Genomic DNA, 15,620 nt, shown 5'->3' on the forward strand with positions numbered 1-15,620 from the left:
TTTCAGCCCTGTTTACATGTGTATTACCAGAAGTATTGAGTCAGGTTACCAGTCACTTTTCAGCCCTGTTTACATGTGTATTACCATAGGTATTGAGTCAGGTTACCAGTCACTTTTCAGCCCTGTTTACATGTGTATTACCATAGGTATTGAGTCAGGTTACCAGTCACTTTTCAGCCCTGTTTACATGTGTATTACCAGAAGTATTGAGTCAGGTTACCAGTCACTTTTCAGCCCTGTTTACATGTGTATTACCATAGGTATTGAGTCAGGTTACCAGTCACTTTTCAGCCCTGTTTACATGTGTATTACCAGAAGTATTGAGTCAGGTTACCAGTCACTTTTCAGCCCTGTTTACATGTGTATTACCAGAAGTATTGAGTCGGGTTACCAGTCACTTTTCAGCCCTGTTTACATGTGTATTACCATAGGTATTGAGTCAGGTTACCAGTCCCTTTTCAGCCCTGTTTACATGTGTATTACCATAGGTATTGAGTCAGGTTACAAGTCACTTTTCAGCCGTTTACATGTGTATTACCATAGGTATTGAGTCAGGTTACCAGTCACTTTTCAGCCATTTACATGTGTATTACCATAGGTATTGAGTCAGGTTACCAGTCACTTTTCAGCCCTGTTTACATGTGTATTACCAGAAGTATTGAGTCAGGTTACCAGTCACTTTTCAGCCCTGTTTACATGTGTATTACCATAGGTATTGAGTCAGGTTACCAGTCACTTTTCAGCCCTGTTTACATGTGTATTACCAGAAGTATTGAGTCAGGTTACCAGTCACTTTTCAGCCCTGTTTACATGTGTATTACCATAGGTATTGAGTCAGGTTACCAGTCACTTTTCAGCCCTGTTTACATGTGTATTACCATAGGTATTGAGTCAGGTTACCAGTCACTTTTCAGCCCTGTTTACATGTGTATTACCAGAAGTATTGAGTCAGGTTACCAGTCACTTTTCAGCCCTGTTTACATGTGTATTACCATAGGTATTGAGTCAGGTTACCAGTCCCTTTTCAGCCCTGTTTACATGTGTACAAAGCATTAGGAACACCTGCTCTTTCCACGACAGACTGACCAGGTGAAAACTGATCCGTTATTGATGTCACCTGTTAAATCCACTTCAAATCAGTGTAGATGAAGGGGAGGAGACAGGTTAAAGAAGGATGTTTAAGTCTTGAGACATGGACTGTGTGTGTGCCATTCAGAGGGTGAATGGGCTGGACAGAAGATTAGTGTCTTTGAAAAGGGTATGGTAGTAGGTGCCAGTTACACTATTCTGATACTGAATACTGCACTGTTGGGAAGGGCAAGGCACTCATCTCACTGTGATTGTGCATGTGACTTGAGTGAAAACCATCTAATGGGGAATCAATGGCCATTGTTCAATCTCAGTCTCATGAATGCCAAAATAATGAGGATTATTTCTGTATTTGTAGAGTACAGGTTGTCAGGGAGAATGAAGGATATTTACCATACAGAACTTGTGTAGAAACATCTTTATTACAAAATGATAGCCAACCATTACACAGCTAATGTATCCCACCAAAGACATTTCAACTCTGATTGCTTTGCACAAATTGTGGTTAGCATCAAATATCCATAATTCAACACATGCAAAGTCGTTGAGGTGAAAACAGACAACAAATAAAACCCCGATCTGATGGAATGGACAGAAACATTACAGAGCTGTTCATGGTAAAAGTCCCTGATATTGGGAGAAAAAACATGCCCGTCTCGCTTGTGTTACGTACCCGGTGGGAAAGAAAGAAAAACACTTTATATCGTTAAAAGCTACCACTGCTCCAAAAGACATGACCGACTCCAGGGAACCTCCAGAAATAGTTCAAGTGAAAATAAAAAAAATAAAATCCAGTCCATCTTTCCACTCAAACGGGTTTGAGATGGTTCCATGTTGTCTGGAAGAGGCTTGGTGTTTCCGAATGGGTCGATCGCCCCCCCCCTCCCCACTGCACCTTCCTCTCAGACGGCTTTCCTATGGTACTCTGGGGGCGCTACCTCGTAGTCGCTGGCACTGAAGAGGGAGGAGTTCTTCATTAGATACCTACGACAGACAGGAGGAACAAGCAATTGGAGGTCAAAACCTTGGCATCTGTATTCATAAAAGGTGATCGGCCTCTATGAAGTCTAGAAATATTACAGACTGCAGAAAAATGAGGAGCAGATCAGCTCATCCTAACAACTTATAACCTCATTTCTATTTGGACCTTTAAAACAGACTTGGTCCAGATATCCTAATTGCTGCAGATGGTTAAGGCCACATTTGTTTACAGGAAATAACGACATGTGGAAAAGGCTAAATGAATGTGGCCTCCGTTTGAACCCATCCCAATCTACTACGGTTGTTGCAGGTTGAGGAGGATCATGATTATGGCCACGTTCCCAGATGGTTTCTAGGGTACACACAGACAGTAACCTGCAGATACACAGCCAGACATTTAGGCCCACTGCAAGGAAAACATTCATTTTATTTATTTATTTATTTTACCTTTATTTAACCAGGTAGGCAAGTTGAGAACAAGTTCTCATTTACAATTGCGACCTGGCCAAGATAAAGCAAAGCAGTTCGACAGATAAAACGACACAGAGTTACACATGGAGTAAAAACAAACATACAGTCAATAATGCAGTATAAACAAGTCTATATACAATGTGAGCAAATGAGGTGAGAAGGGAGGTAAAGGCAAAAAAGGCCATGATGGCAAAGTAAATACAATATAGCAAGTAAAATACTGGAATGGTAGTTTTGCAATGGAAGAATGTGCAAAGTAGAAATAAAAAATAATGGGGTGCAAAGGAGCAAAATAAATAAATAAATTAAAATTAAATACAGTTGGGAAAGAGGTAGTTGTTTGGGCTAAATTATAGGTGGGCTATGTACAGGTGCAGTAATCTGTGAGCTGCTCTGACAGTTGGTGCTTAAAGCTAGTGAGGGAGATAAGTGTTTCCAGTTTCAGAGATTTTTGTAGTTCGTTCCAGTCATTGGCAGCAGAGAACTGGAAGGAGAGGCGGCCAAAGAAAGAATTGGTTTTGGGGGTGACTAGAGAGATATACCTGCTGGAGCGTGTGCTACAGGTGGGAGATGCTATGGTGACCAGCGAGCTGAGATAAGGGGGGACTTTACCTAGCAGGGTCTTGTAGATGACATGGAGCCAGTGGGTTTGGCGACGAGTATGAAGCGAGGGCCAGCCAACGAGAGCGTACAGGTCGCAATGGTGGGTAGTATATGGGGCTTTGGTGATAAAACGGATTGCACTGTGATAGACTGCATCCAATTTGTTGAGTAAGGTATTGGAGGCTATTTTGTAAATGACATCGCCAAAGTCGAGGATTGGTAGGATGGTCAGTTTTACAAGGGTATGTTTGGCAGCATGAGTGAAGGATGCTTTGTTGCGAAATAGGAAGCCAATTCTAGATTTAACTTTGGATTGGAGATGTTTGATATGGGTCTGGAAGGAGAGTTTACAGTCTAACCAGACACCTAAGTATTTGTAGTTGTCCACGTATTCTAAGTCAGAGCCATCCAGAGTAGTGATGTTGGACAGGCGGGTAGGTGCAGGTAGCGATCGGTTGAAGAGCATGCATTTAGTTTTACTTGTATTTAAGAGCAATTGGAGGCCACGGAAGGAGAGTTGTATGGCATTGAAGCTTGCCTGGAGGGTTGTTAACACAGTGTCCAAAGAAGGGCCGGAGGTATACAGAATGGTGTCGTCTGCGTAGAGGTGGATCAGGGACTCACCAGCAGCAAGAGCGACCTCATTGATGTATACAGAGAAGAGAGTCGGTCCAAGAATTGAACCCTGTGGCACCCCCATAGAGACTGCCAGAGGTCCGGACAGCAGACCCTCCGATTTGACACACTGAACTCTATCAGAGAAGTAGTTGGTGAACCAGGCGAGGCAATCATTTGAGAAACCAAGGCTGTCGAGTCTGCCGATGAGGATATGGTGATTGACAGAGTCGAAAGCCTTGGCCAGATCAATGAATACGGCTGCACAGTAATGTTTCTTATCGATGGCGGTTAAGATATCGTTTAGGACCTTGAGCGTGGCTGAGGTGCACCCATGACCAGCTCTGAAACCAGATTGCATAGCAGAGAAGGTATGGTGAGATTCGAAATGGTCGGTAATCTGTTTGTTGACTTGGCTTTCGAAGACCTTAGAAAGGCACGGTAGGATAGATATAGGTCTGTAGCAGTTTGGGTCAAGAGTGTCCCCCCCTTTGAAGAGGGGGATGACCGCAGCTGCTTTCCAATCTTTGGGAATCTCAGACGACACGAAAGAGAGGTTGAACAGGCTAGTAATAGGGGTGGCAACAATTTCGGCAGATAATTTTAGAAAGAAAGGGTCCAGATTGTCTAGCCCGGCTGATTTGTAGGGGTCCAGATTTTGCAGCTCTTTCAGAACATCAGCTGAATGGATTTGGGAGAAGGAGAAATGGGGAAGGCTTGGGCGAGTTGCTGTTGGGGGTGCAGTGCTGTTGTCCGGGGTAGGAGTAGCCAGGTGGAAAGCATGGCCAGCCGTAGAAAAATGCTTATTGAAATTCTCAATTATGGTGGATTTATCAGTGGTGACAGTGTTTCCTATCTTCAGTGCAGTGGGCAGCTGGGAGGAGGTGTTCTTATTCTCCATGGACTTTACAGTGTCCCAGAACTTTTTTGAGTTAGTGTTGCAGGAAGCAAATTTCTGCTTGAAAAAGCAGAGCAACAGAGCAACAGTGAACAAAGGAACTGCATCATCAGGATGACTGAAATAAGCGGTACGATTAGGCCTACTCTGGAATCCAATGGTCTTGATAACTTCTCCTTAGAGTGGTATCACAAAGTCTGTCAGTGTCAAGACCGAGCCCTGACAGCGAGATTAGGACAGCAGCATTTCACGGTCAGTGGGCTACGTTTTCAACGGTGAAATCCTTCTGATGAGAATATATAAATATGATAGGCCAGCCAGGTTAGGGAAAGCTCTGCCAAGCCAGACATTCAATTTCACGAGTGGGGATGAAGGAAAGGCTTCTTACTTGAGAAAATCCTGCAGGTAGTTGAGCAGCAGAGCCAGGCTTTTCTCATCCAGGGGAGTGTAGGCAAGCATGGAGCCAATTCTCACTGCACAACACAAAGAACAGCACTGTCAGGGACCAGATTTAACCATATGTACACAAACATGATTCTATATTAGCATTGGCTGATATGTGAATAAATACTGTCTCAATGCAGGTGTGGACAGATGACAGTTAACTGAAACTCTCCCATGGAAACTGCTATACAGTTTTATTTAAATCTGCAAAGAGTGTTGTGACTTTGTTAAATGCACTCCTTAATAAATTGTGATTTCATTTTAGTTATAATTTCAAAATAAAATAAAATGTTATTGGTCACACACACATTTAGCAGATGTTATTGCGGGTGTAGAGAAATGCTTGTGTTTCTAGTGCAGTCATATCTAACAATACACACTAATCTAAAAGGAAAAGAATGGAATTAAGAAATATATAAATATAAGGACGAGCAATGTCAGAGTTGCACAGACTAAAACACAGTAGAATAGAATACCGTATATATATATATATGAGATGAGCCATGTCAGAGTGGCACAGACTAAAACACAGTAGAATAGAATACCGTATATATATGAGATGAGCCATGTCAGAGTGGCACAGACTAAAACACAGTAGAATAGAATACCGTATATATATGAGATGAGCCATGTCAGAGTGGCACAGACTAAAATACAGTAGAATAGAATACCGTATATATATGAGATGAGCCATGTCAGAGTGGCACAGACTAAAACACAGTAGAATAGAATACCGTATATATATGAGATGAGCCATGTCAGAGTGGCACAGACTAAAACACAGTAGAATAGAATACCGTATATATATATATATATATATGAGATGAGTCATGTCAGAGTGGCACAGACTAAAACACAGTAGAATAGAATACCGTATATATATATATGAGATGAGCCATGTCAGAGTGGCACAGACTAAAACACAGTAGAATAGAATACCGTATATATATGAGATGAGCCATGTCAGAGTGGCACAGACTAAAACACAGTAGAATAGAATACCGTATATATATGAGATGAGCCATGTCAGAGTGGCACAGACTAAAATACAGTAGAATAGAATACCGTATATATGAGATGAGCCATGTCAGAGTGGCACAGACTAAAACACAGTAGAATAGAATACCGTATATATATGAGATGAGCCATGTCAGAGTGGCACAGACTAAAATACAGTAGAATAGAATACCGTATATATATATATGAGATGAGCCATGTCAGAGTGGCACAGACTAAAACACAGTAGAATAGAATACCGTATATATATATATATATGAGATGAGCCATGTCAGAGTGGCACAGACTAAAATACAGTAGAATAGAATACCGTATATATATATATGAGATGAGCCATGTCAGAGTGGCACAGACTAAAACACAGTAGAATAGAATACCGTATATATATGAGATGAGCCATGTCAGAGTGGCACAGACTAAAACACAGTAGAATAGAATACCGTATATATATATATGAGATGAGCAATGTCAGAGTGGCACAGACTAAAACACAGTAGAATAGAATACCGTATATATATGAGATGAGCCATGTCAGAGTGGCACAGACCAAAACACAGTAGAATAGAATACCGTATATATATGAGATGAGCCATGTCAGAGTGGCACAGACTAAAATACAGTAGAATAGAATACCGTATATATATATATGAGATGAGCCATGTCAGAGTGGCACAGACTAAAACACAGTAGAATAGAATACCGTATATATATATATGAGATGAGCCATGTCAGAGTGGCACAGACTAAAATACAGTAGAATAGAATACCGTATATATATATATGAGATGAGCCATGTCAGAGTGGCACAGACTAAAATACAGTAGAATAGAATACCGTATATATATGAGATGAGCCATGTCAGAGTGGCACAGACTAAAACACAGTAGAATAGAATACCGTATATATATATATATATGAGATGAGCCATGTCAGAGTGGCACAGACTAAAATACAGTAGAATAGAATACCGTATATATATATATGAGATGAGCCATGTCAGAGTGGCACAGACTAAAACACAGTAGAATAGAATACCGTATATATATGAGATGAGCCATGTCAGAGTGGCACAGACTAAAACACAGTAGAATAGAATACCGTATATATATATATGAGATGAGCAATGTCAGAGTGGCACAGACTAAAACACAGTAGAATAGAATACCGTATATATATGAGATGAGCCATGTCAGAGTGGCACAGACCAAAACACAGTAGAATAGAATACCGTATATATATGAGATGAGCCATGTCAGAGTGGCACAGACTAAAATACAGTAGAATAGAATACCGTATATATATATATGAGATGAGCCATGTCAGAGTGGCACAGACTAAAACACAGTAGAATAGAATACCGTATATATATATATGAGATGAGCCATGTCAGAGTGGCACAGACTAAAATACAGTAGAATAGAATACCGTATATATATATATGAGATGAGCCATGTCAGAGTGGCACAGACTAAAACACAGTAGAATAGAATACCGTATATATATGAGATGAGCCATGTCAGAGTGGCACAGACTAAAACACAGTAGAATAGAATACCGTATATATATATATGAGATGAGCCATGTCAGAGTGGCACAGACTAAAACACAGTAGAATAGAATACCGTATATATATGAGATGAGCCATGTCAGAGTGGCACAGACTAAAACACAGTAGAATAGAATACCGTATATATATATATATGAGATGAGCCATGTCAGAGTGGCACAGACTAAAACACAGTAGAATAGAATACCGTATATATATATATATATATGAGATGAGCCATGTCAGAGTGGCACAGACTAAAACACAGTAGAATAGAATACCGTATATATATGAGATGAGCCATGTCAGAGTGGCACAGACTAAAACACAGTAGAATAGAATACCGTATATATATGAGATGAGCCATGTCAGAGTGGCACAGACTAAAACACAGTAGAATAGAATACCGTATATATATGAGATGAGCCATGTCAGAGTGGCACAGACTAAAACACAGTAGAATAGAATACCGTATATATATATGAGATGAGCCATGTCAGAGTGGCACAGACTAAAACACAGTAGAATAGAATACCGTATATATATGAGATGAGCCATGTCAGAGTGGCACAGACTAAAACACAGTAGAATAGAATACCGTATATATATATGAGATGAGCAAAGCAAACATATGTAAACATTATTAAAGTGACTAGTGTTCCATTATTAAAGTGACCAGTGTTCCATTATTAAAGTGATTTCAAGTCTATGTATATAGGCTCAGTAGCCTCCAAGGTGCAGGGTTATGTAACCGTGTGGAATCCGACCTAATGGCGGCTATTTTACAGTCTGATGATCTTGAGATAGAAGCAGGTTTTTGTTTACAGAGTGCACCACCCAATTGACGCTTGGCGTTTGCCCTTCAAGTGTTTGACACAGCCATTGATGACACAAACACTTTTCTAAATGGTTCTTCATCTACTAATCTCAGTTCAACCTGGCTCGGAACGAGACGCTTTCTCAAATGTCCCTGGCACGTAGTCCATCTGATGATCACACCGGTTCAGATCAGGAACCCAATAGTCGGTAGTTAAAGATCTGCTCAATGTTAATTAACTAACTAATGGGATTCTGGATGCAATTTGTGGCGGCGGTATAGACGCTTAACTTTCTGGCCTTCCCTGGGTATTACACATTACACATTCTCTTACACCCCATTGACTCCAGAAAGTTAACTTTCATCCCTGTGATAATGGCCGATAATGAAATCTATTAAAGTGTCCTTCATTAGCAGTATGGCTGAAGATGAGCTTTCGTGGGTGCTGTGATGGTGCACCAATGACAGAGCAGTGAACGGTGGTAGGAGAAGAGTAGACAAAAGGCACTGTAAACAGTCTTAAGGCTCTAATAACTAAAGAGAACTATTTCCCCCTGGGTCTTCACCTCTCCTAAAGAGCTCAATCACCACAACGTTAGTCTCCTGAGATTCAAACTGAAATATTTGTTAAAAGTTCCAGTGCAGAGGCTACTTCCAATCCTCCTCATTCAGACAGCAGCCCCCCCCCCTCTCCCTCCTCGGGGGCTACGTACCAAAAAGCCGGAGCAGGTGCGGGCCCCCGTAGACCTGGGACATGGGTGTGTCGGGGTGATCCGCCAGTATCTCTGCATACTGGGGCCTCTCAAACTTATAGAGCAGCTGGGTGCCCAGCATGACGTTGAAGTACTCCCTGATCCCTGCCACCACCTCGTTCACAGCATACTCCCTGAGGGGAACCAGGACAGGAGATATAAGGCAACAGGCACTGCTGGAGTGTTCCCAGCTAGAGCTGAATGAATGCGTGATACCTGGGTTGAACTTCACCAAGCGAATTACAGCTAGTCCACTTTGATAAGCAGATACAGGCCAGGCTTGTCTGGTTTCTAGTCAGATGACCTTCTTCATTGTAACTTCACTCGTACTGCAGCATCGAGAGGGGTGTGCTTTTACTCACTTGCTTTCTGAAGTTCCTCTTGATTTCTTATAGCTTGCATAGTCCTCCAAGACACTATCCACATTCTTTCTCGCGGGCAGGTGAAAAAGCTACAATTGAAGAAAAATGTAATGTTTGTCAAGCACCTCATAAAATACACTTAAAACAAACCAAATCCTGTAAAGAATGAACTTGTAGAGAAAGACTGTCTTGCCATTAAATTAGTTGTCATCTTCTGACCATGGTAAGACAGCAGGGTTGGGGTCAATTTGAAGTGATGGCAGCCAATTCAGGAACTGAATTTCCAATTCAATAATAAAAAACTATTTTCAAATACTTCTCAATAAAACGTCAAAGTAAACGCTATTCATTTCAAACATTTCTTCTTCTTCAATATTTGAAGTTTAAAATTCAAATTCCTGAATTGACCATTTTCAATTGGAATTGAGCCCAACCCTGGTAGACAGCTGTCTAGACCCCCACCTGCTTCTGTCTGGTAATAAGGTCCCAGTCATCCACCAGCCACGGCTTCAGCTCCTCAGGAATCTTCACCTTTACCTCCACACGGTTGATGAATGTCTCCTCCTGGTTACAGTGAAACCAAATGGAACAGTCAGACTCATTTACAATAAGAGATGGGGAAAACCAGTAAAAAAAAAATAAGCCATGGGTCTTGTTAAAAAACACAATTCCCATCTGTGATTGGCTGACTGCTGCAGGACATAAGTAACTGGAGCTGTTAGTTGAGTATGAGAGAACAGGCCTGCTGTATGTGAGGCACAACACACAGAACAGGCCTGCTGTATGTGAGGCACAACACACAGAACAGGCCTGCTGTATGTGAGGCACAACACACAGAACAGGCCTGCTGTATGTGAGGCACAACACACAGAACAGGCCTGCTGTATGTGAGGCACAACACAGAGAACAGGCCTGCTGTATGTGAGGGACAACACAGAGAACAGGCCTGCTGTATGTGAGGGACAATACACAGCATCCATAGGTGGACATACACTCTCCACAGTTGGGTCGCAACGAGCCCTCTTCTTCCGCGGTGGCTGTGGCATCTCTCCTGTGCTGGTACCTTCTCCAGCCGCTGGTGCTGCACAAAGACAAATGGGACAGACACACAATCAAACCCTATCCACAAAGGACTGTTAAAGGGTTCATTTTACTAGTAGCAGAAACTAGTGGGACTAACACTTTTACTAGTAGCAGAAACTAGTGGGACTAACACTAACTAGTAGCAGAAACTAGTGGGACTAAAACTTTTACTAGTAGCAGAAACTAGTGGGACTAACACTTACTAGTAGCAGAAACTAGTGGGACTAACACTTACTAGTAGCAGAAACTAGTGGGACTAACACTTACTAGTAGCAGAAACTAGTGGGACTAAAACTTTTACTAGTAGCAGAAACTAGTGGGACTAAAACTTTTACTAGTAGCAGAAACTAGTGGGACTAAAACTTTTACTAGTAGCAGAAACTAGTGGGACTAACACTTTTACTAGTAGCAGAAACTAGTGGGACTAACACTAACTAGTAGCAGAAACTAGTGGGACTAACACTTACTAGTAGCAGAAACCAGTGGGACTAACACTTACTAGTAGCAGAAACCAGTGGGACTAACACTAACTAGTAGCATAAACTAGTGGGACTAACACTTACTAGTAGCAGAAACTAGTGGGACTAACACTTCCTAGTAGCAGAAACTAGTGGGACTAACACTTACTAGTAGCAGAAACCAGTGGGACTAACATTAACTAGTAGAAGAAACTAGTGGGACTAACACTTACTAGTAGCAGAAACCAGTGGGACTAACACTAACTAGTAGCATAAACTAGTGGGACTAACACTTACTAGTAGCAGAAACTAGTGGGACTAACACTTACTAGTAGCAGAAACCAGTGGGACTAACACTTACTAGTAGCAGAAACCAGTGGGACTAACACTTACTAGTAGCAGAAACCAGTGGGACTAACACTTACTAGTAGCAGAAACCAGTGGGACTAACACTTACTAGTAGCAGAAACCAGTGGGACTAACACTTACTAGTAGCAGAAACTAGTGGGACTAACACTAACTAGTAGCAGAAACTAGTGGGACTAACACTAACTAGTAGCAGAAACTAGTGGGACTAACATTAACTAGTAGCAGAAACTAGTGGGACTAACACTTACTAGTAGCAGAAACCAGTGGGACTAACACTTACTAGTAGCAGAAACTAGTGGGACTAACACTAACTAGTAGCAGAAACTAGTGGGACTAACATTAACTAGTAGCAGAAACCAGTGGGACTAACACTTACTAGTAGCAGAAACCAGTGGGACTAACATTAACTAGTAGCAGAAACCAGTGGGACTAACATTAACTAGTAGCAGAAACTAGTGGGACTAACACTTACTAGTAGCAGAAACCAGTGGGACTAACACTAACTAGTAGCAGAAACTAGTGGGACTAACACTTACTAGTAGCAGAAACTAGTGGGACTAACACTTACTAGTAGCAGAAACCAGTGGGACTAACACTTACTAGTAGCAGAAACCAGTGGGACTAACACTTACTAGTAGCAGAAACCAGTGGGACTAACACTTACTAGTAGCAGAAACTAGTGGGACTAACACTAACTAGTAGCAGAAACCAGTGGGACTAACACTTTTACTTACTCTTTAGTTTAGTCTTTTTCGCTTTCCTGAAGAAGAGAGAGATTGCATTAGAAGGCGCTGTTCAATTCTTTTTTTTGGTGAAAGTTTGAAAGTAGGTCAAACTTGAAAGACGGGGATCAAACTTACAGATCAACATTTTTCTGCTGCACAGCAGCAATCTTCTTGCTCGGTGCTACACCCCTCATCTTTCCCTCAACATCATAATGCCTGTAAGAGGAAGGAACACCGCCATGAACTACAATAACCTTCAAAAACACTTGTTCTAACATTTCCGTATGATCATTTTATGCATCTTCTTTTTAACCAGTATGTTTTATGTTCAACTAGTGCTTACAAGTAAATGCACCGTGGGCTGCAAGTATTGTATCATAGGTGCTATATACATAAAGATTACTATTGTGGTTCATTATTAAAAAATAAGTGGAATCACTTTTTATGTTCTCCCATCTTCGAGTCATCGTCGGCATTTCTGGGGAGACATTGATTGACATATAGAATCTCATTGTTGTATTTTTGTCCAATGGCAGCTTGAATACAATGTTGACACAGTAGGTACATCCCATACACTAAACCCCTCCCCCAACACAGAGTCTGTCTGTAATGAGATGAACTCACTGATTAGCCTTTTGAAGCTCTTTTTGTTTCTGCAGGTTGCTGTCCACATATTTGAGAACTCTGCTTTCAGGAACCCATTCATCCCAGCTAAAACAGAAAGAGATCAACCACATTCAGATTTCTGACCATTTTTATTGAATCAATACCAGAATGTTAGGTCTGTGGCTGTGAGGTAAGCATTCATAAAAAAAAGTAAAAAGTTCATTCTAAAAAAAGATCCATAGCTAACAACAGTACTGTCAAAATAGAAACAGCACTGGTCCTCTGCAGCTCAAATGTTAGAGTAGCGTTTCACAAGGGGTGTACATTTTGGTTTTTGCCCTAGCACTACACAGCTGATTCAAATGAGGAACTCCTCATCAAGCTTTGATCATTTGAATCCCCCTTGGGGTCCCCAAGAGTTTGGGTAACGCTCTGTTAGAGCACATTACTTGCAACACCAGAATAGTGGATTCAATTCCCAGGACCACCCATTCATAAAAAACGTATGCACCATAACGAAGTCACTTTAGATTATTTATTACGAAGTCACTCTTATTATTTGAAAAGCCAACAATGCAAAAATGACTCACTTTTTGTTCCATCCACTGTAATGAATGAAGTACTTAATTTGCTTCTCCTTGATATTGGTTTTCACTGCCTGAAATAGAACAACAATCATTACGAATTGTAATAAATATGACTTTAGGTATAGGCTACTGCAAATGGTGTATTGTTTAGTAAACACGAGCCGAAAGCCATTCAGATTGGTGGAATGAATCTAAACCCACCTTTGCTTCGTAAAGCAATGGCCCATGAAAACACAGAACTCTTTCACCTAAAAACAGAAGAAATAGACAAATGCTGGATGGTTATATTAAACCGTCAACACCAGTGGTTGGCTAAGGTGTAGCTAAATGTATTTCGTTGATATGTGGCCAACGTATAAAACAAATACAATAGAAACACAATTGCATAGTTAGCTAGCTAGATCTGTTATTCAAGCCAAGGCCCTTGGCAAGGGATTGTTTACCCGTTAGCAATTAGCTAACGTTAGCTAGGTAGCTTATTGTTTCAACACAGCCAATTAGAGCAAACAGTCTAGTTAGTTGGCTGAATGAATACGAAAGGTACGTGTATTAGTACACTACTTATGGTAGATGACATTTAATTATTCATGCAATTTTCAAATTGATGATATCTCTCGCTAGCATGTAGCAGTGTTTTAGCTAACGTTAGCTGGCTAACGTGCTCTGCGCGAGAAGCGCCATACCGTCGATGCCTTTTCACTCACGAGACGACAGGGTCTAGCTACGTTTTTAATTTTCACAGTTCATCATCACGGTGCACATTACCTTCTTGAAATTTAGGTTTAGGGTCCTGTTTTGGCGCCATTCACAGACTCAACTGTTCGGATCTCTGAATGATCAAATTCGTGCATTGCCAGCTTCCATTTCTTCCTGACACAACACGGCAAAGGGCTCTTCTCTCGACGTGCGCAGCCTGGCAGCGCGGTCAGGTGACCACGGTATAGCACTGCGCTGGAGCGGCCCCTGCGGACCACACAGGACATGATCATTGTTTTGTGAAGGGAGCCGTATTCATTTACTTTATTTGAACCTTTATTTAACTAGGCAAGTCAGTTAAAAACACATTATTATTTACAATTACATCCTGACCAAACCCTAACGACGCTGGGACAATTGTGCGCAGGCCTATGGGACTCTTGAGTTTATTTAGTAAATATTTTCTAACCTCTATTTCTTGAACTGCGTTGTTGGTTAAGTGCTTGTAAGTAAGCATTTCACTGTACACATTTTGTATTCAGAACGTGACAATTTTTTCCCCCTAGTTCTGCCAATGAGAATACTATACCAGATCTGGATGTATGTTTAGATTATTATAATAAATATTTTTATTTAAGTCAGTTAAGAACAAATTCTTATTTACAATGACGACCTACACCGGTCAAACCCGAATGACGCTGGGCCAATTGTGTGCCGCCCAATCACAGCCGGTTGTGATACAGCCTGAAATCGAACCAGGGTCTGTAGTGACACCTCCCATCACTGAGATGCAGTGCCTTAGACCGCTGCGCCACCCAGAAGCCCTGTAGGGTACTAGGCTGTTTAGAATATTCATACAATCTTAACATGAATTGGTTATTTCAGCCACTAACTAATAAATCAGCTCTTGATCTTGTATCTCATGTGATGGTACACAGATGGCTGGCCAAGAGGTTTGAAGATCATGAATAAGTTCATTCATTAGTCTGAAGAGTATAACAAAAATATCAATCATTCTGTCCTGACAAATAGGATAGTAGGTCAATATCAAACTGAGATTAAATGTTTTATTGATATGGGTCAAGTATGTGATGCATAAGTGTAGCCTGTTAGCACCACACCTCTCCCCTATTTGACCTAGATAGTTTGTGTGTATTTACTGACATGGAGGCTACGTGGTGCCTGTTTAAAATGTATGTAGTTCTGTTCTTGAGCTGTTCTTGTCTAATGATGTTCTGTATTATGTCATTCTGTGTTATGTTTCATGTTTTGTGTTGAACCCCAGGAAGGGTTACCGCGGGTCGGCCGTGTCGGGGTTACCGCGGGTCGGCCGTGTCGGGGTTACCACGGGTCGGGGTTACCGCGGGTCGGCCGTGTCGGGGTTACCGTGGGTAGATGGCTGGCCGGCTCCAGAGAGGGACATGAACATTAAAGGATTCCATTACGTAGCATTTGGAATTCTAATAAAATGCTAAATATTTACACGCGCTCCTCACATGTG

At 41.4% G+C, this 15,620-nt stretch overlaps 1 protein-coding gene across 1 annotated transcript; it reads right to left on the reverse strand.

Annotated features, from left to right (window-relative positions):
* Window positions 1-1,491: 1,491 nt before the first annotated feature.
* Window positions 1,492-14,412, reverse strand: LOC116368407 (mortality factor 4-like protein 1). The gene is made up of 13 exons (XM_031819169.1): window positions 14,189-14,412; window positions 13,625-13,671; window positions 13,427-13,494; window positions 12,855-12,941; window positions 12,670-12,708; window positions 12,366-12,446; window positions 12,240-12,265; window positions 10,588-10,676; window positions 10,058-10,159; window positions 9,596-9,684; window positions 9,195-9,367; window positions 5,046-5,130; window positions 1,492-2,073 (listed from the first exon to the last, which is right to left on the reverse strand). Exons 1-13 carry the CDS (start codon window positions 14,226-14,228, stop codon window positions 1,992-1,994), a joined length of 1,008 nt encoding a protein of 335 aa, XP_031675029.1. The 5' UTR covers window positions 14,229-14,412; the 3' UTR covers window positions 1,492-1,991.
* Window positions 14,413-15,620: the final 1,208 nt, after the last annotated feature.

The sequence above is a fragment of the Oncorhynchus kisutch genome, unplaced genomic scaffold (genome assembly GCF_002021735.2).
Source record: "Oncorhynchus kisutch isolate 150728-3 unplaced genomic scaffold, Okis_V2 scaffold1914, whole genome shotgun sequence".
Classification (NCBI taxonomy): domain Eukaryota; kingdom Metazoa; phylum Chordata; class Actinopteri; order Salmoniformes; family Salmonidae; genus Oncorhynchus; species Oncorhynchus kisutch.

Excerpts from the sequence above, each read along its gene's own strand:
- LOC116368407 (XM_031819169.1), bottom strand. The coding sequence starts at position 14,228 with ATGGCGCCAAAACAGGACCCTAAACCTAAATTTCAAGAAG. Across the intron at positions 12,447-12,669 it reads AAGATGGGAGAACATAAAAA|GCATTATGATGTTGAGGGAA; the intron begins GTGATTCCACTT and ends TTCCTCTTACAG. Across the intron at positions 12,266-12,365 it reads CAGCAGAAAAATGTTGATCT|GAAAGCGAAAAAGACTAAAC; the intron begins GTAAGTTTGATC and ends TCTCTTCTTCAG.